The 20,497-nt window shown below is 45.4% G+C and overlaps 4 protein-coding genes across 4 annotated transcripts in view; 3 read left to right on the top strand and 1 right to left on the bottom strand.

Moving 5' to 3' along the window:
- LOC139762444 (uncharacterized) overlaps positions 1-8,118 on the bottom strand; it is a 31,767-nt gene extending 23,649 nt beyond the window's left edge. The window contains exon 1 of the mRNA XM_071687338.1: positions 8,095-8,118. Coding sequence (XP_071543439.1) covers positions 8,095-8,103 — 9 coding nt within the window. The 5' untranslated portion in view covers positions 8,104-8,118. The remainder of the gene's footprint in view (positions 1-8,094) is intronic.
- Positions 1,110-3,895, top strand: LOC139762441 (uncharacterized). The gene is made up of 2 exons (XM_071687334.1): positions 1,110-1,208; positions 2,838-3,895. Exons 1-2 carry the CDS (start codon positions 1,197-1,199, stop codon positions 3,693-3,695), a joined length of 870 nt encoding a protein of 289 aa, XP_071543435.1. The 5' UTR covers positions 1,110-1,196; the 3' UTR covers positions 3,696-3,895.
- LOC139762442 (uncharacterized) lies at positions 6,615-10,060 on the top strand. Its single transcript, XM_071687335.1, has 2 exons — positions 6,615-6,712; positions 9,022-10,060. The coding sequence occupies exons 1-2, from the start codon at positions 6,701-6,703 to the stop codon at positions 9,868-9,870; spliced, it is 861 nt and encodes a 286-aa protein (XP_071543436.1). The 5' UTR covers positions 6,615-6,700; the 3' UTR covers positions 9,871-10,060.
- Positions 10,061-16,508: 6,448 nt separating this feature from the next.
- LOC139762443 (uncharacterized) overlaps positions 16,509-20,497 on the top strand; it is a 4,021-nt gene continuing 32 nt past the window's right edge. Inside the window, exons 1-2 of the mRNA XM_071687336.1 lie at positions 16,509-16,564; positions 19,195-20,497. The exon at positions 19,195-20,497 is cut by the window's right edge and continues 32 nt beyond it. Of these exons, the coding sequence (XP_071543437.1) occupies positions 16,553-16,564; positions 19,195-20,025 (843 nt within the window). The 5' untranslated portion in view covers positions 16,509-16,552 and the 3' untranslated portion in view covers positions 20,026-20,497. The remainder of the gene's footprint in view (positions 16,565-19,194) is intronic.

Raw genomic sequence — 20,497 nt, 5'->3', positions numbered from 1 at the left:
TCTTTAGCTCAAGTTCTTGAATACGTTCTCTTTTTGGTCTACTTCCCCGGAATCATACGTCATAACAGGTTCTCGGGAACTGGCCATTAAATCCGTTGCTCGTTAGCTCAACTGTTCGTTTTCTATCTCAAGTTCCAGATCTTTCCTTCAGCCCAAGTTACCCACTTTCGTAAATCCATCTTTGAGGAAGTATCAATAAGCATACAAGTTCTCAGGATGGCCACCCTGTATTTGAAGATGTCAGATTGCCTGTTGTTTGACACCAGAACGACCCGCCAACACCGTCTTTCAACCGCCGTTGGCAGTAGTTCAACACTCACTCACCGACAACGCTCGTGCGTGTCTGTCATTGCCGAGTGGCACAACACAGGGAGGGCGTTTTAACGTTCATGGGACCCTCATTATCTGACTATCACGCATTCACAGTTTCATCATTCAGTCTCAGCCATTGACCCGCCACTCATATGCCATATAAGTACACCTCATAACATCTTGTCTAACAATATTCTGGCTCATGTAATGTCCTCTGGTTTTTCTCTATCCTCGCTTCTTTCCGAAATACTGGTCACTTTACTATCGACACCATCGAAAAGCCTTGAAAATTTAGAGGCTGTGGAAGGATCGATCCTTATTCTTCTTCCCTCCATGATAGACAGATTACATGCCTCTACTCCTCTTCCCTTGTAACTTAACCATCTTCGTTGTCATCCTCTGCATCTTCTCTGTGCTTTTTGAACTGTGGTGACGAGACCCGAGAGACATTTCGTGTTTTGGGTCTAATGTGTGATGTGAACAGCTCACTGAATGTTTCTTTATCAGAATGCCGTACTTCTGCAACAGACTGAGGACGATGTATACTTCCAAGTGTGTGTGTGTGTGTAATCATCTGCTTGTTCATGCTGGAAGGAACCTTACATTCTTGAGGGGCCCCATCACGAATACTTTCCTTTCCATCATTTCTGCTCTCTGCCTTTAATATCTTACATAGTTTGCGCGCAGAAAACCAGTAAGAAGCACGAGGACATGTGGAAGCCCACGGCCCGGATAAGTACATGCAAGATCACTAGAAAGGCAAGGTGAAGCAGTACCTGGTTGGTGTGCGTGCTTTAAGGAACTCGTCCCAAGGTTAACTGTACCCAGGGTGAGCGGCACTATATATAAGGACTCCCGGCTTCACTTCCCTACCACACTCCACCATGAAGCTCCTGGTGAGTCCTGCAAACACCTCTCTTGTGTGTCTCATCTGTATTAGTGTAGTGCTGAACTTAACCACAATATTAGCCAGCCCTCGACAGTGACCAACTAGGCTGTAGAGCGTGATGCTGGTGTGCGAGCAAAACTCTTGAGTGATGCAGTGTTTGGCACGGGCCAGTCCCACTTTGTTGACCCAACCTGTCGTTTGGGGAAGATCGATGAGAACTTGATATACTGCCAGGGAGCCAAATATTCTCAGAGAAAACCATTACGACGACACAGGCCATATCAGTAATCCGTCTAGTTAAATGTGCAACTGTCTTCGTCTCATCGTTATAACAGGCCTCATCCCTCCTATACTACCCACATTCTGCACGGTCCTGTGTGATGTGAATGTTCCGTTTAATTTGTGTCGCGCTACAGGAAAATCGGTTCTCATCTTGTGATGTTGTGGGAATACCTGTAGTTTGTGAGAGGTCTGCGGTGTTGTGGGGACCCCAGCAATGGGTGAGAGGTTTGTATAGGTGAGGGGTTTGTGGTGTTGTGGAAAGGTTTGTAGCAAAACCAGTAATGGGTGAGAGGTATATATGGTAGGTAAAGGATGAAGGTGGATGACTGGCACTGGATGAATGATGTATAGAGTTAAGGGCTGTAGTATTAGGAGACTATCAACCTTACTATGAAGACGATATTACGAAACAAAAAACACATGAGCAAGGACTGTCATCAATGAATATGTAAGATACATTTTCCACATCAATGACCTACTTACATTAGCTGAAGTAAAATGAACTATTCTAAAAATCATTAATTTTAACACAGAATTTTCATATTTTGCTCTCCAACGTCGCCTGGATATTGATACATCTGCAAATGTTGTTAGAAAATTTCAAACACATCCCAACGCGAGATGGGACGGTCGACTTATATGGCTGAGAAGTCGGTCTTGCGAGCATGTCGTAAAATGCAAATGACTCTTGCCCTCGGTACTTTTACGACCACAGCTCTCAGCATCGCTGTGTCGGCTACCGTAAAGGGAAGGATACAGAGAATGATTTATATAAAAGGACAATAAAACCCCTTCACAGTATCACCAATAAACTTTCCACTTATAGTAGAGAGCTATGTTCAAGCAGCCAGTATCTAAATAGCAATTCAGATATGAGCTTTAAAGTAGACTGTAGATTCTGTGAGAAAGGGATGTCCAAAAAAAAGCTTAGCCATGTGAAAGGATGCGCGTGGCTACACACAACACAAACATGTTGCCAACACTAGGCACTCGTCAATCAAGGTAGCCCCACAATACCAGGCAGATGTAAATGCTTTGCTCCTCAAAGATCATTTTTCCTGACACACCTCTGCACCTCAAGGATCAATGGGACAGTAATCCACACAATCAGTGTCTCTCTAGAAATCAATCCCTAAACTAAACAGGAAAGCAGAAAAATGGGCGTGATATGGGTGGTAGATCTTGATCCTAATCCTCCACACTGACAATGGCATTAGTGATAAACTCAACGTCTTCCTTTTCAACCCAACACTCCTTATTCTGCAAGGCAAGGTACATTCTAACGAGTCACTTTGTCATATATGATGATCATATTTCCCCTTTGCATTGAGCTCATCGATTTCCTCTTCTTCAGATCCTCGTCTCACTGATCGCGGCTGTAGCGGCTGACACACTCAGGAGTTATAGCCTCCCGACTCCCACCGGCCCTAAACTTTCCGTGGGCGGTTCCGGGGTAGTCTCGGGCGGCTCTGGGATTGTGTCGGGTGGCTCCGTGTTCTCTTCTGGCGGCTCTGGGGTAGGAGTCGGAGGTGCCGGGTTTGCCACGGGTGGATCCGGGTTCGCTACAGGTGGTTCCGGGTTCGCCACAGGCGGCTCCGGGTTCGCCACGGGTGGAGCCGGGATCTCCGGAGGAGCCTGTGGTGCAGGCCAGGTCCGTCATGTGGACGGCAGCTGCGTCACTCCTCAGGTCACTCGCAACTTGTTCGTCTACACCGCCCCTCCATCCTCACCCATCGTGGGTCCACGACCACCAGTTCCTCCACCAAGAGTCGAACATAATGTTATATTCGTTCACACCCCATCGGCTGCCCTAGGCCAGAAACCCATCGTCGTGCCACCGCCACAACAAGAAAACACTGTCTACATCCTCAACAAGCGACCAGAGGTGGACCAGGAACTTATCCAAGTGCCAGGAGGAGAACAAGAGACCCCAGAGGTGTTCTTCGTCTCGTATAAAGATGGCGAAAACCCAACACTGCCCACCGGTGAGAAACTCCAGGACGCCCTTAAAGCCGCCTCTCAAGGTGGCGGACAGGTCATCGGCGACAGTGGCGTTGGCGCTGGAACTGGCGTCGGTGTTGGCGCTGGAACAGGTGTCGGCGTTGGCGTCGGTGTTGGCGCTGGAACTGGTGTCGGCGTTGGCGTCGGCGTTGGCGGAGGCGGTGGCTCATACGGCGTCACCACCCCATCCACTCTCTACAGTGCACCCTAGATGATCGTGCCATCATCAGCCGCACAGTGTGATGGCCTTCAGCCTTGCCTGTGCACGACAAACACTTTCACTCGTCCCTTTCAATCCCCTTCTTGCTCTCAGCGTGACCCTCCTCTTAAGATATACTGTAATATTTATTGTAGAAGCAGAACTATATACATATATATATATATATATATATATATATATGACGCTCAAGTCATCTTGTATTCTAATCACTTTCAAAACAACTGAATACTTCTCAAATTGTGTATGAATAACCTCGAGAGAAGGAGAGTGTTTCAGTGCACACAACGAAGCTCTCTGACAAAGATCTATTTTGCTGGCTTTTGTACCAGATGGAGTGTATGCAGTCCACGTACATGCTCTTCCGATAGGTTGTGGTCATGACTAATGGGTGCAAAAGTCTCACAACGTCATCTTCTAACCAAATACTGATGCTAGAGTTTAAATATCAGTGTGTGTGTGTGTGTGTGTGTGTGTGTGTGTGTGTGTGTGTGTGTGTGTGTGTGAGTGTGTGGTGACAGCACATCGACCCACCCCTGTATGCCACATCGATCCAATTCACTTCATCTTAAGAGCGCCTGCCACCCTTCTCTTTTCAGGCCTCGATCACTCAATTTTTTTTTTTTTCACGCCATTCTTTCATCTCCATTTTGGTCTCCCTTGTTTTCTTTGTCCTGTCCACTTCTGACATCTATCCTCTTTGTCAGCCTCTCCTCACTTGTTCTCTCCAATTCACTCTATCCCGCGCTCGCCTTTCACTCTCCTGCATCTTCAGGACCCGATCACTCAAAATCTTTTTCACTCCATTCTTCAATCTCCAATTTGGTCTCTCCCGTTCTCCTTGCTCCCTCCACATCTGACATATACATATATCCTCTTTGTCAACCTTACCATTCACCTCCATGCGCCCAGGTCAAATGCTCAACAATCTGGGAGCGTAAACACTCCGCCATGATCAAGTAAAAGTCTCCATGCCTGACATTGGGTCAGTTAGGATGGTACAACCTGTTCACACTATAGTCCCGCGGACGAAGCTGCAATTCGAATCACACCCAAGCCAATACGCTGTTATTTTCTTCTTATGACCACACAAATTCGGCCGCTTCCTTCTCGGCAGCCAAATGAAATTAATTTCGTCAAAGTGATGAAAGTGAGATGAGACACGGACCTTATACGTCAACCTCTGCACAAAAACTCATAAAACTATCAAATATCTTTTGAACCAGCAAAATCTGATGCTCTCTTCTTCCCAACGCTACATACAACTCATCTTTATACTTTTTTCAGGTGCTGCCTGGCCCAACGTTACTCCTGAAGCTACCAACGTTCGTCCTTCCCATCCAAAAAAAAAATAATAAAATCTTCGCCCACAATAAAGAAGTTCCTCCTTCCCTATACCACATAGATCACGACAGTCTACAAGGACGGAGATAAATCAGTCACCTCCTAGGATGGTGCCAGGGGCGTCGTCGTGGGTCACCTACAAGAATGACCTCCCTTGGTGGATCCGAAGTTCAAGACAGCCTCAGCCTCCTTGACCAGTCGTCTCTCACTCCTAGTTTTTCCCATGACCCTCGCATCGTTCCTCTAGCAATTGACTACCGGACTCAGTCCTTGACTTTGACTACCCTTCCTTCAGCAGCACTGAGGACAATACTCTTTCTTCAGCAATGGTGAACACATTACCCAGCCTTCAGTAACAATGAAGACATCACCCTGCTTTCAGTGACAGTGAAATACATTACCGTTACCTTCAGCAACAGTGAACACAATTCCGTTCATCGAGTTTGTTACAATGAGATAAATTACCTCGCCTTTAATGTGAACACTCTTGGGTTCTTCAAGGGTGAACATTTATCTTGTCTTGATCACTTGTGAACATCTGAATTGATGTCACACCGACTACGTGACCCTAATATCCATCAGCTTAAGTTCTCGAGAATTCTATCTAGACAGGCTTCTCAGGTCTATTCGTTGGCTTGTTCTCTCTCTCTCTCTCTCTCTCTCTCTCTCTCTCTCTCTCTCTCTCTCTCTCTCTCTCTCTCTTAGAGCTCCTTCACGCTCTCAGAACTCTCCACTCGATCAAGTTTTCAGAATCTTCTCTTTCGCTTTACTTTTCAATATTTGTCTGTAACGTCAGGTTCTTAGAATTATCCGTTAGCTATAGTTCTCACATCTTAATCTCAGCTTCTCAGAGATGTCTGGAAGCTCAGGTTCTTAAGAACTGCCGTCCTTTTGACCAAGTTCTTCTGAACTGTCCTGCACTTCAAGTTTTCAGAACAGTTCATCATTTCAAGGTCTCAAAACCGCTCTGTAGCGCAGGTTCTGAGAACCGTCACTCACCTCAAGTTCTCAGGAAATGGCTGTTAGCTCTACCTCCAAGATGTGTCTTTAAGCTAAAGTCCTGGAAAGACCCGTCCATTAGCTCTACTTCTTCCATGCACTGTCCGTTAGCTCCACTTCTGAGATAGGTCCGTTACTCTTGTGGTTTCTTTAAAGCACCAACTAAGGGCAAATCCTCCGAAACTGTCCACAGACTAAAGTTTACTCCAAACGGTCTTTAAATCTAGTTCTCAAAACTGTTCGTCACCTCTCCTGTGTTCAGAGCTTTCTAGAGGCCTGTGATGACTCGTCGACTAGAGGCAGCCTGATCAGCATAACAAAGAACAATGTGTGATGGAGAGAATTCCCCGTGACGTAACCTTTCTTTCCCACCGCGCACTCTTTGAATGCGCATATGCACTGCGCCTCCACAAGTCTATCTTGGCTAGCCTCACGCCACAATAGATAATGGATTCCTAGAGGCAAAGGTATGTGAATGTGCGCGGTCCAGCGACCTCACGTGAGTACCCGCAGGATAACTGGAAAGGAGAGGTAAGGAAGGGGGGTATGCAGCTGGCGCGCGTGATGTAAAGAACTCGTCCCAAGGTTAGCTGGGCCCAGGGAGAGCGGCACTATATATAAGGACTCCCGGCTTCACTTCCCAATCACACTCCACCATGAAGCTCCTGGTGAGTCCTGCAAACACCTCTCTTGTGTGTCTCATCTGTATTAGTGTAGTGCTGAACTTAACCACAATATTAGCCAGCCCTCGACAGTGACCAACTAGGCTGTAGAGTGTGATGCTGGTGTGCGAGCACAACTCTTGAGTGATGCAGTGTTTGGCACGAGCCGGTCCCACTTTGCTGACCCAACCTGTCGTTTGAGGAAGAACGATAAGAACTTTATATACTGCCAGGGAGCCAAATATTCTCAGAGAAAACCATTATGACGACACCGTTACAACAGGCCTCATCCCTCCTATACTGCCAACATTCTGCACGGTCCTGTGTGATGTGAATGTTCTGTTTGGTGTGTGTCACGCTACAGGAAAAGAATTAATGGCTTTCATCATCTCGTGATGTTGTGGGAATACCTGTAGCGTGTGAGAGTGTTGTGGGAACACCAATAATGGATGAGAGGTTTGTGGTGTTGAGGGAACACCAGTAATATGAGTGAGAGATTTACGGTTTTTAAAGGATGGTTGTGGACGAGTGGTATTGGTTGTTGTAGAACCACTAAAAAAAAAAAAAATGGTGTGATTTTACGAATAAGATAACTACCTAAGACACGCATGCGTACACAATTCACTTCCCTTTCGCTTACATAGCCACCATGGGTAGGCCACCTCTGTTTTTCATTGTATCTTGTGAGATAAATCACTAAAAAAAAAAAAAAAAAGAATGAAAGTGTCGAAGTACTAAGCAGGTGCAAAGACCCCATCCCTTTGTTCCTTTTGTTGACTTCCCCACCCACTCCTGCGCCAGGAGAGTCAATGAAGCAGAAACCTCGAACATTCCACATTAAAAAAAAATGTCGAGCCGTAGCCGCTCATGTGCTGTACAGATGTTCTTGATCTTTTTCATTACAGTCGCCGCACAGTTTTAAAGACTGATATTAGTATACATAAAGTTTACTGCCCCTGACGTTACTTTTGTGAGTTCATTCTTCCTTCAAATTCACCTGATTATCCACTTTCTTTGATTGGAATAAAGCAGCAACAGTGCCACAATGTATACAAGCAAATTAAGAAAAGGGTAAAGTTGCTAAGGGTATAGAACTGCTCTTAAAATTCAGCCCTACAGCTATATTCAATTTCCTCAGACCTACGTAATTCCTCGTCATACCATTACTATACCTTAATTATCCGATAGCATTACCATACCTGAATTATCTGATAGCATTATCATACTTTAATTATCCGATAGCATTATTATACATGAATTATCTGATAGCATTATCATACTTTAATTATCCGATAGCATTATCATACCTGAATTATCTGATAGCATTATCATACTTTAATTAACCGATAGCATTATAATACCTTAATTATACGATAACATTATCATACCTTAATCATCCAGCAGCCAAGCACGCTTCCTTTGTAAAGGGAGTAGCCATCGGAAAGGAATATCCTTATGTCGATCTATATTCCTTTCTTGTTCACGCAGTCGTAAGGTGTGATACAATCTTGCTCTGTATAACAGACTTCATAGATGAGTGAACCATCTAAGCGTACGCCTACGGTCGTGTGCGGTCTATCTCGGCGTGCCTCCATAGTTCAAGCATATGAGTACAATGGAACACAACGGACACTGAAAGCAAGAATGAGGAATTCATATTCTCTTTCTACTCGTTTCCACGTCTCCTTTGGGGGTAGAAAAATGATTGATCCTCACAGCGACACAAGCCAATAATCAAACGTGGTGGTGACGAGGGACTGGCCGGTGAAAAAAAAAAAATCGCTGCCTTACCAAACCCATACTCTCGCCCGCCTCCCGCAAACTGACCAATCACAGAGCAAGACGTCTACAGCCCCGCCACCACTCTTCGCCCCCGGCAACAGGTACAGTGCTCATTGATTGGCCCGTCTGCGGCAGTTGAGCATTGACTCCTATCACTGTCCAGTTTCCGGCCCACCACTTCTAAGAGTGGATCGTTATTTTCCAGAAGAAGACGTAGTCGAAACTATTCGGGAAGGATAAATTCCCAGCTCTTGCTTTCAGTTTCCGATGCTAGTTATCATCCATTCCTCACTATGAATTGCATCCAGTTCAAGCATTAGTCAACTGCATTTGCATGCAAAAACTTAGTATTCCCTTTAGAGCGAGTTCGAGAGATTGAGAAATACATTATGGAAGGGAGCCCATGAAGGTTTACCTCATTTAGAGCATGCAGACTCTGTGATGAAAATGTACATATATGCTATTAATGAATCTCTGTCATATAGGACGTCTGCACTGTCCGGATCTAATCAGTTTAACTTCTTTTGCCTCAGATACTCGTCTCCTTGATCGCGGCCGTCGCAGCTGACACACTCGGCGGCTACAGCCTTCCAACGCCCTCCGGTCCAGGACTTTCCTTCGGCGGCTCTGGTTTTGGCTCAGGTGGCTCTGGGATTAGCTCAGGGTTCTCCTCAGGCGGCTCTGGCTTTGGCTCAGGTGGTACTGGGCTTAGCTCAGGGTTCTCCTCGGGCGGCTCTAGCTTTAGCTCAGGCGGCTCTGGCTTTAGCTCAGGCGGCTCTGGCTTTAGCTCAGGCGGCTCTGGCTTCTCTGGGGGCGGCTGTGCTCCAGGCCAGGTCCGTCATGTGGACGGCAACTGCGTCACTCCTCAGGTCACTCGTAACCTGTTCGTCTACAGAGCCCCTCCATCCTCACCCATCGTGGGTCCACGACCACCAGTTCCTCCACCAAGGGTGGAGCATAACATTATATTCGTTCACACCCCATCGGACCTCCTAGGCCAGAAACCCATTGTCGTGCCGCCGCCACAACAGGAAAACACTGTCTACATCCTTAACAAGCGACCAGAGGTGGACCAGGAACTTCTCCACGTGCCAGGAGGAGAACAAGAGACTCCAGAGGTGTTCTTCGTCTCGTACAAAGAAGGCGACAACCCGACTCTTCCCACCGGTGAGAAACTACAAGACGCCCTCAGCGTCGCCTCTCAAGGTGGCGGACAGGTCATCGGCGATACTGGCGTTGACGGTGGCGTGGGCGTTGGCGTCGGCATTGGCGGTGGTGGCGTTGGCGTCGGCGTTGGCGGTGGAGGCGTTGGCATCGGCATTGGAGGAGGCGATGGTTCATACGGAGTCACCACCCCATCCACTCTCTACGGGACACCCTAGATGGTTCAGGAGCTAATACCAGCCACACTGTCTGCTGCTGGCCTCCAGCCTTGACTCTGCAGGACGTGCAGTTTCAATCGTCCCCTTCCACCACTTTCCTGCTTTTCCAAAGCTTTCCACTTCAGATGTATTGTACTATTTATTCTAGCAATAAGAAATGTATGTAATCAACAATATGATAAACTGGAAATCTTTCAAAATAACTGAAAGCCTCAAAACCTCTATATGAATAACTTTTAGGATTAAATAGAAATCAATTGATTCGAATACACACAACGAACTTCTCAGGTAAAAGATCCATTGTATCGGTTCTTAAAGCCATGTTACGAATCAGCCCAAGAGATGAGCAGCGGAATATACGTGGCCCACGGTAGGTTTTCTTGAGTGGTTGTGTCCATGAAAAATAGATACATGATCGTTTGATCGCCTGCCCTCCCACTATTAGATGATGGTACAACATTAACTTAACGTCAAACAACTATGCTTTACACACACACACACACACAAACACACACACACACACACACACACACACACACTAACACATGTATATTATACACGAGTAGTGATCAGAGAGTTCGTAGACTTAGCCTTCATCTCAAAGAACAATTAACCTACAACATTCTTATCAACAAACCCCTCCAGAACGGCTTCCTTCTTGATGATATGCAAGTTTCCCAACTTATTTGACATCCGTGGAAGTAACCCTGGAAGTCTTTAGCTGTGAACTGATCTAGTTCCACTTTCACATCAATATGGATAGTTGGGATGCCATCATTTAATTTTTTTCCCCATTTAGCTTCATTTTGATTCTTGCAGAAGTGTCGTCAAGGTGCAAAGACTATCGGCCATTCTCAAACAACTGATGGCGGTCTCGTCTAACTTTATCCCTCAATCGACCCAGAACCTCTTTATCAAAGGTTTGGTTAGTCCCCTACATCAGCGTGATACTTTACCTCCACATACAAAGTCTTCGAACTCTTCGATCGCACACGTATGTGTAGGAGAGCTTATCACTGGTGAAAGTTTAGGTTAAATATGAACAAAAGCAAATATTAGTTGGATTGGCAGCGCAAAGAGGCAGTGTAGTCGTGGTGTGAGTCTGAAAGGAGAGAACCTGAGGGCAGTGAAGCGTTTTAGAGACCTATGTGTGGAGGTGAGAGCAGATGGAACTATGAAGCTGCTGTCTTCATTATGTTCATTGCATCGCGGTCATGAAGGGTTTCCCTGGGATGTGTTGCATCAGTGTTTGGAGTGACGACGGACTAGGCGATGTCCAGAGTATAGACGGGAAAGTGTGACTCGTGTATGTCTGGGGAGTGTGGTTTCAAATGGAGAGTTATATATCTACCTTGTAAGGTAGGTGTTTGAGACTGAGTTGTGAAGGCAGTTGTCACGGGCTTCTCGGGTTATACTAATGTGTGAGGGGTTATGTCACTATCATGCTTCCTCCGGTTGGGAGACCTGCGAGTAGAGGTTACTAAAGTGTGAGCGGAGGTTAGGCTCTTTATCACTACTCGGTTGGTGGTTAGTAATGAACTGGTTTGGGTGGGAGGGGTCTAGTACTGTTGCCAAAAGATAGGTACCTAATATATGTATATGCATGTAATTACTTATTCATTACCAAATTTACTTATTCATTCATCTATTCATCAATGTATCTACAATGAAACAATTACAGTGGTTTGATGTTTTATTTCCCCGGCGTTCATCGAATGAAAGTTGTCCTTAATTTGGAAGCCTAAAGATTCCGGGGCTGTCTCAGTTACTTCACATCCTCTACACCTGCCACTAATTACCCCACACCCTCAATGGCTGTCTATCATTACGCCACTATTCCCATGACTGTCAATCATTGTTCCATCCTCTGTAAATTTCTGCAATTTTCACTTCGTCTCCTTCATTCTCGTCTCCGTTCCTGAATTTCCATACCTGACTCACATGATTCTATATCATCCCCGTATGTTCTTTACAACTCCACAAGAAAAGGGTTATCATCCATTCAACTAGTCCAGTATCACAGTAAACAGTGACTTGGTTCAAGACAACGAAGCTAGATACAGACCCATTGCTCGCTGAGGAGAACATCTTTGCAACATGTTGACATACGCATTCAAGATATATTGTCAGCACTGGAAAAAAAAAAAAAAGAGAGAGAGGAAATAATACAGCAGGTGTTGATAAGTTCTTTTTTTTCTGAACAAAACTGAAGCTAAAATTGACACTTATACTCTTGACTAATATACTTCAGTTGTTTATCACCTACTACAGAAAAAGAAAAAAAGTTATACTGGAGTGAAGATTTTGCCCTTATAACACCGATATTCAGACACGATAGTAACTTCCCCCCTCCAGGAAATTACCGCCCTGCTTGCTTGAGGTCCACAGCTGGCAAAAGTATGTACGTCATCATTCAACACAGTTGAAGCATCACCGCTTCATCAGCTCTACGAAAGCCTTCACGTCTGACAAAACGGTTTCATTTCTCTCAGGGTTCAGTCATATCGCAAGGTGAAAGCAAAGCAAATCGTGTCATCTCTTTTTTTCTTTTCACATGAACCGGCAGTTAAAACGAGAAGGTAATTATACCATGAATTCGATTGAACTGCGAAGAGTAAATGAGGAAAAGAATTTCGATGTAATCATGTCAGATGACCTAAGGCCAACTTGTGTCATGGTTAGAGTTAAGGTTCGTCACGCATCCATGAGCTGCCCTGATTCGAACCCTCGAGAATCCGAGTCCTGACCTCAGCATGAGTAAGTTCACAGTCATTCCAGCTATTTATCCTCCAGTCGGAGCTGGTCGATGAACTGAGTACCTGGCTTAGGATGGTATATATATATATATATATATATATATATATATATATATATATATATATATATATATATATATATATATATATTTTTTTTTTTTTTTTTTTTCATACTATTCGCCATTTCCCGCGATAGCGAGGTAGCGTTAAGAACAGAGGACTGGGCCTTTGAGGGAATATCCTCACCTGGCCCCCTTCTCTGTTCCTTCTTTTGGAAAATTATATATATATATATATATATATATATATATATATATATATATATATATATATATATATATATATATATATATATATATATATATATATATATATTATATATTTATTTATCTATTTTATTTATTCTGCTTTGTCGCTGTCTCCCGCGTTAGCGAGGTAGCGCAAGGAACCAGACGAAAGAATGGCCCAACCCACCCACATATACATGTATATACATACACGTCCACACACGCTAATATGCATATCTATACATCTCAACGTATACATATATATATATATATATATAGCCTAAGCCAGGTACCTGTTTTATCGATCAACCCCTAAAGGAGACTGAACAGTTGGGCTTGAATCTTAACCAACTGCAGCAACCAGGATTATGTCGAACTTAAGGCACGACATGAAAAGAATAGAGACTATGCAGAGAAGAGCAACCAAGATAATTCGCAACCAAACAAACAAATAAAAAATCCTTGGAAAGTTGGTTTGATGACTTCGAGTATCTAGCTTAGAAAAGAGAAGAAGTAATCTAACGAAGGTATCCAAATTAGAAAAGAGAAGGTTAAGAGATGATCTGATGCAGGTACCCATAAATTATCAAAGGATTTGACAGTCGTAGTCAAAGCAGCTATTTCAGGACTGATTCATGTAATTTCAGTGGTAGTAATGATTACAAAACTGCATCGAAACGGTCTGCCTCCGATTCGAGGCAAAGGACTCTCTCTCTCTCTCTTCGACAAGATTCACCATGAAGACTTTTACGAATAAACGTGACAACTACATCCCTTCAAGTTAGGTACATCTGAACTTTATAACTTTTCACTACGTCACCGATTTCCAACTGCTCCGAACACTGTTCCGGGACTCTTCGACCATCACAAGTAGCCTCGACAGGATCTAATGGTCTGATGCTCTTTTTTTTTATCCATGGTTGTCAGAAGTACAATTTCTTACGTTTTCTTTAGTCATTCTACTTCATGAGTGTTGTCTGCTAAGGGTTATCTATGCTACATGGCTGTCCCTCATGACTCTGTCAATATGACCGTTTCTCTCATTACACAACTACCTCTGTTGATGTCCCTTAGTACGCTCACGTCTCTGTGGGTAAGCTGAGAAGTACTCCATCTCCACGATTGTCCCACCACCATCACCTACAATGTCCCCAGCTTCAACATCGCTCCTGTGGTTACCACTTCCTCAGCCACGCTGTAAACCTTTCAGTGAGAGTTTTAGAGTTCAATATTTTTGTCTGCAGGGCGTAGCGAAAACTGTCTCTCTCTCTCTCTCTCTCTCTCTCTCTCTCTCTCTCTCTCTCTCTCTCTCTCTCTCTCTCTCTCTCTCTCTCTTTCTCTCTCTTGGTACAGCGGCAACCATTCCAATACCTATCGAGTTCGTCCTTGAAGTGTTTCTGCCAAGGAACAGAATATTGCTGTTTCCTTTGGGAATACTGAAAGCCTCGCCTGTTATCAACATGAGAAGTAGAGACCACAGCCACTTTGCTCGTCAGCAAAATGCTAAAGTTATTGTCCTACTCAAGAAGCAACAGTGTTCTAGTCTTTACCGAGGTCTATCGCTATCTCCGTTGTCTAAACTGCACACCAACATTGCATTCAACATCTATGCTATAAACTACCACAGCTTCCAACATTCATACCGTACACCATCACTACTTCCAATATTCATCCTATGTACAGTCACTGCCTCCAACATGTATGCTATAAACCATCACTATCTCCAACATTGTCACTATAATCCAACAACGTCTCCATCATCTATACCGTCACCGCCGACAACATCGATGCTATACCGTACGATACTATACCGTTACCATACCGTACGTTACTCCCGAAACTACCAACGTACCCCGCACAATGATAGAACTCCTCCTACCTATACCACCTTCGCTCCCTCCTCCAGTTGGATCCGAAGTTCAAGACAGCCTCAACCTCCTTCACCATGTCGTCTCTTACTCCTAGTTTTTTACTTCCCCATGACTCTTGCATCGTTCCAGTTTCAGTATGTTTGACTGTGACAACCCTGCCTTCAGCAACAGTGAACGCAGTAACCTGCCTTAAGGAACATACTACCCTGCCTTCAGTCACAATGAACACGTTACCCCTGTCTTAAGTAAAGGTGAACATGCTTCATGCTGTGCCTTCTTCAGGAATGAACAATTTGCTTGACCTAATTACCAACCAATACTTACACTTGCGTAACACCGGACCACGTGATCTGGACGTGTTCTTGAAAAGTGTCCTTTAGCTTGAGTCGTCAGTCAGGTAACATTCATGAGCTGAAGTTCAGAGGAAACGTTAGTTAGCTTAAGGTCTTCTGGAACTGTTGTTCTTACAGAACTCTTGGCTACGCTCAGTTTTAGGAGCTGCCAGTTCATCCAAGTTCTCAGAAACCGTCCGTTAGCTCAGGTTCTCAGAAAACTGTCCGTTAGCTCAAGTTCTCAGAAACCGTTCGTTAGCTCAAGTTCTCAGAAACCTTCCGTTAGCTCAGGTTCTCATTAGTTTCCGTTTTCTTTGATTTTTCAGGACCTGTCCGTCACTCAAGTTGTCATAAGCTCTCTGTAAGTTCAGGTTTTCGAAACAAAAGCTGGGATGAGTCAAGTTCTCAGAACTTTCCCGTCCAGCTAAGTTGTCGAAGATTCTCCGATAAGTCTTCTCAGAACTCATCGTCTGTTGAAGTTCTTAGAACTATCATCCTTTTGCTCGTTTCCACAATGGCCCTTGGCCCAGTCTCTCAGAACTATTCAAAAGGCCTAAGTTCTTAGCACTGTTCGTTAGTTCAAGTTCTCTGTTACCCCTTAGAACATGATTTAGTAAGGAACTGTTCTCGAGCTCAGATTCTCAAAGTAGTTTGTTAGGGTTGGTTCTAAGAACAGGTCGTTGGTACAAGAGCACAGGAATTGCCAATTAGGGTTGGTTCTAAGAACGGCTCGTTAGCACAAGGGCACAGGAACTGCCCATTAGTTCAAACTCTCAAGAGTACCAATAAGATGGAAACGTCCTCAAAAATGTATTCTTCAAGTTCTTCGCAACTTTTTCGTAACCTTATGATGACCGTTGGGTCATCTTGTGAGTGACGACCGTTGGGTCATGTTCTCATAAGCTGCCCGTAAATTCATGATTGGCTCCTGACACAAGAAAGGACCCCAACATCCACAGTTGGCAAAGGTTCAACGCCTCGTGACAGAGAATGTGTGTGTGTGAGTGTGTGGGTGTGTGTGTGTGTGTGTGTGTGTGTGTGTGTGTGTGTGTGTGTGTGTGTGTGTGTGTGTGTGTGTGTGTGTGTGTGTGTGTGATGGTGTTTACTGGAAAGAATTTCCCGTTATGTAACTTTTTCTTTATCTTGATCTTTTCTTTATGTTTATGTCATGCGTCTTCGCCGTCCTAGTTACCCCATCTCGAGCCCCCAGATTCAATGTCTGGAGGCGATGGTTTGTGAAGGTGCTCGACCCTGTCTGTGACTTCACATGAGTGCATGCAGGATAACTGGAAAGGAGAGGTAAGAAGGAAGGGGGTCGGGGGGGATATGCAGCTGGCAAGCGTGATGCAAAGAACTCGTCCCAAGGTTAGCTGGACCCAGGGAGAGCGGCACTATATATAAGGACTCCCGGCTTCACTTCCCTATCACACTCCACCATGAAGCTCCTGGTGAGTCCTGCAAACACCTCTCTTGTGTGTCTCATCTGTATTAGTGTAGTGCTGAACTTAACCACAATATTAGCCAGCCCTAGACAGTGACCAACTAGGCTGTAGAGTGTGATGCTGGTGTGCGAGCAAAACTCTTGAGTGATGCAGTGTTTGGCACGGGCCGGTCCCACTTTGTTGACCCAACCTGTCGTTTGGGGAAGATCGATAAGAACTTTATATACTGCCAGGGAGCCAACTATTCTCAGAGAAAACCATTATGACGACACTGTTACAACGCGCCTCATCCCTCCTATACTGCCAACATTCTGCACGGTCCTGTGTGATGTGAATGTTCTGTTTGGTGTGTGTCGCAGGCTACAGGAAAAGAATTAATGGCTTCCATCATCTCGTGATGTTGTGGGAATACCTGTAGCGTGTGAGAGTTTTGTGTTGTGAGACCACCAGTAATGGGTGAGAGGTTTGTAGTCTTGAGGGAACATTAGTAATGGGTGAGAGGAGTAGTTGGGTAAAGGATGGTTGTGGATGAATGGTATTAGTTGTTGTGGAACAACTAGAAGAGTTAGAAGATGTATGAGTATAGGGGGTTTAGTGCTATGAAAAAAACCACAATCTTACTGCTAACATAAAGAGCGTGTAATGAACACATTGGTGGAAAGCATCGTTTAATAATTGGCGAATAAAACAGTCACCTAACACACACACACACACACACACACACACACACACACACACACACACACACACACTCACAAATACTCTTCCCTTTCGCTCATATTGTCATGCTTCAGTCTGCTGAAATGATTAGGTAAACAAAGTAAGAACTATTAGCTAGACAATTTTTCAACAGATGAGACGTAATGCCTCAATATCTGTCCATCTGGGAAATTCATAAAATTCCGTGCGACTAAAGCGTGAGATGTGACCAATTCTTATGCCGTGGGGATCGTCCCGTGGATGAGGTGTGCGGTGTATGATATACTCCCTCCTTCTTGGCTTTTAAACCTACGACCATTCTTCAGTGTCACTACGTAAATTGGCTACTAAACGTCTTAACGTTGGAGAACACGACTATGATAAAGCTTATCGCTAAGATAGACATTAGTTATTTCTTCAGCCATTATCATTAAAAAGATAAGGGGGGTCCCTTTTAAGTAATATTCAAACAGATATACCCAAATAACGTAACACGTGCAAGCTCGAACGTAAATCAGAGGCTCAAATCAAATACGTATTTCTTGTTCATTGTATTTCGTGAGATGGAGAGCAAACACCTGCCCAAAGGTGAGAGGAACCACGTAGCTACTACACACCCTTACCCAAGCAGTCGAGACCAAAACCGTTCACTTAGGGCAGCGCCACAATACAATCAGGTGTGATCCTTGGTTCTCTGCACCTCCGCCTTCCTCACACCTTTGGTTCTCTGCACCTCCTCCTTCCTCACACCCTTGGTTCTCTGCACCTCCGCCTTCCTCACACCTTTGGTTCTCTGCACCTCCTCCTTCCTCACACCCTTGGTTCTCTGCACCTCCGCCTTCCTCACACCTTTGGTGCTCTGCACCTCCTCCTTCCTCACACCCCTTGGTTCGCTGCACCTCCGCCTTCCTCACACCTTTGGTTTTCTGCACCTCCTCCTTCCTCACACCCTTGGTTCTCTGCACCTCCGTCTTCCTCACACAGTCTTGCACAAGAAGAGTTACTGATACAGCAGTAGCAGCTCCTCGCATTCGACTCCTCGACAAAAGAACTCATCCCTTCTCTTTCACTGTCACTCGTCGTCAACCATCCCCTTTTTCCATCAGCTGTGAGGTTTCCCCAGCCTGTGATGTTGCTGCTTTGTTCAGATACGGAAGAATATTCCCGGCCATTGCCCTCGTGAGCCGTGTGTCTGTGTTTCCGTCACTGAGAGTTGGATCCGTGGCACACACCTGGCTGCTGCTGCTGCTGCCTCTCATAGATTCGGTGTAGAGTCCCGTCGCACGAAGATTGCCCGTTATGATGCCTTTCTATTTCCTCTTGTAAGAGTAAGGGTCACTGTAACCCAGGGACCATTATATTAACTCGCATCCAAGCGCAGTAACTCGCTAAACAATGAAATGGATCAAATGCGATGCAAATGCGCTTAATGTCTTTATTAGCAATATCAGCATTCAGTTTCTTTTGTATCATATATTATTCAGCATTACAGTTTTTTTGTATCGTATATCATTCTTATTCAGCATTACAGTTTTTTTTTTTTTGTATCGTATATCATTTTATCTATTCTTCATCATGTGATTAAACCTCTCTGTGTATGATGCGTAGTTTCATATTTTGAGACCTATTCATCAGTATTACACTTAAAGACGCGTACGGCTTATCCATCTCTTATTTTAAGGTGCCCCACAGCATGAAGATGGCTCGCTTCTTCGATATAGTTCAGGCATAAGTCAACTGTATTTTGCAACGCGGAACTACAGCACACCAGCCTTTTTCAGAGAGGCATTATACCCTGCGATGCCTTCGAACGAGTCCTAGATTCAGAGTGTACGACAGCAGCTACGATGAAGATGTCCATATCTAATAAATAAACCTCTGTCATATAGGATGTCTGCATTGCCCGGATCTAATCAGTTTAACTTCTTTTGCCTCAGATACTCGTCTCCTTGATCGCTGCCGTCGCAGCTGAGACACTCGGCGGCTACAGCCTTCCAACACCCTCCGGTCCAGGACTTTCCTTCGGCGGCTCTGGCTTTGGCTCAGGTGGCTCTGGGATTAGCTCAGGGTTCTCCTCAGGCGGCTCTGGCTTTGGCTCAGCTGGTACTGGGTTTAGCTCAGGGTTCTCCTCAGGCGGCTCTGGCTTTAGCTCAGGCGGCTCTGGCTTTAGTTCAGGCGGCTCTGGCTTCTCTGGGGGCGGCTGTGCTCCAGGCCAGGTCCGTCATGTGGACGGCAACTGTGTCACTCCTCAGGTCACTCGCAACCTGTTTGTCTACAGAGCCCCTCCATCCTCACCCATCGTGGGTCCACGACCACCAGTTCCTCCACCAAGAGTCGAACATAATGTTATATTCGTTCACACCCCATCGGCCTTCCTGGGCCAGAAACCCATTGTCGTGCCACCGCCACAACAGGAAAACACTGTCTACATCCTCAACAAGCGACCAGAGGTGGACCAGGAACTTCTCCACGTGCCAGGAGGAGAACAAGAGACTCCAGAAGTGTTCTTCGTCTCGTACAAAGAAGGCGACAACCCGACTCTTCCCACCGGTGAGAAACTCCAAGACGCCCTCAGCGTCGCCTCTCAAGGTGGCGGACAGGTTATCGGCGGTGGCGGAGGCATTGGTGTCGGCATTGGCGGCGGCGTTGGTGGCGGCATTGGTGGCGGCATTGGTGGCGGCATTGGTGGCGGCGTTGGCATCGGCATTGGCGGAGGCGGTGGTTCATACGGAGTCACCACCCCATCCCCGGTCTACAGTGCACCCTAGAAGGTCCTGCCAACATCAGACGCATTGTCTGCTGCTGGCCTCCAGCCTTGTTGACTCTGCAGGACGTGCAGTTTTCACTCGTCTCCTTCACCTTCCTTCACCTCTTCACTTGATACTCCAATTCAGATATACTGTAATATTTATTTTAGCATTAAGATTATGTACTTAATGAACAAACTGGCAAGTTCAAATCACTTTGTGCTTTAAGCAGCTTCCAAAAGAATTGATACATCCTCACTTGTATGTGACTAGCCTTTACTTAATGAACAGTCAGTTTCCACTGCATGCGTGGAGCTAAGTTCCTTCAGATCCAGTTTACTACTGGCTCGTGAGCCAACACTGAGGATTGCCGTCTCCATGGGACGGAGTGTTGGTGCAGACTTGGTCCGCGTGAAGGATCTAACGATAAGTTGTGGTCTCGAAAACGTTCATAGGGTCGTTTGAGCACCGACCCTCCGTCACCAGACTGTCA

The sequence above is a fragment of the Panulirus ornatus genome, chromosome 43, assembly GCF_036320965.1.
Source record: "Panulirus ornatus isolate Po-2019 chromosome 43, ASM3632096v1, whole genome shotgun sequence".
NCBI lineage: Eukaryota > Metazoa > Arthropoda > Malacostraca > Decapoda > Palinuridae > Panulirus > Panulirus ornatus.
Note: the sequence above shows the minus strand (reverse complement) of the source record. Positions and strands in the feature narration are given on the sequence as shown.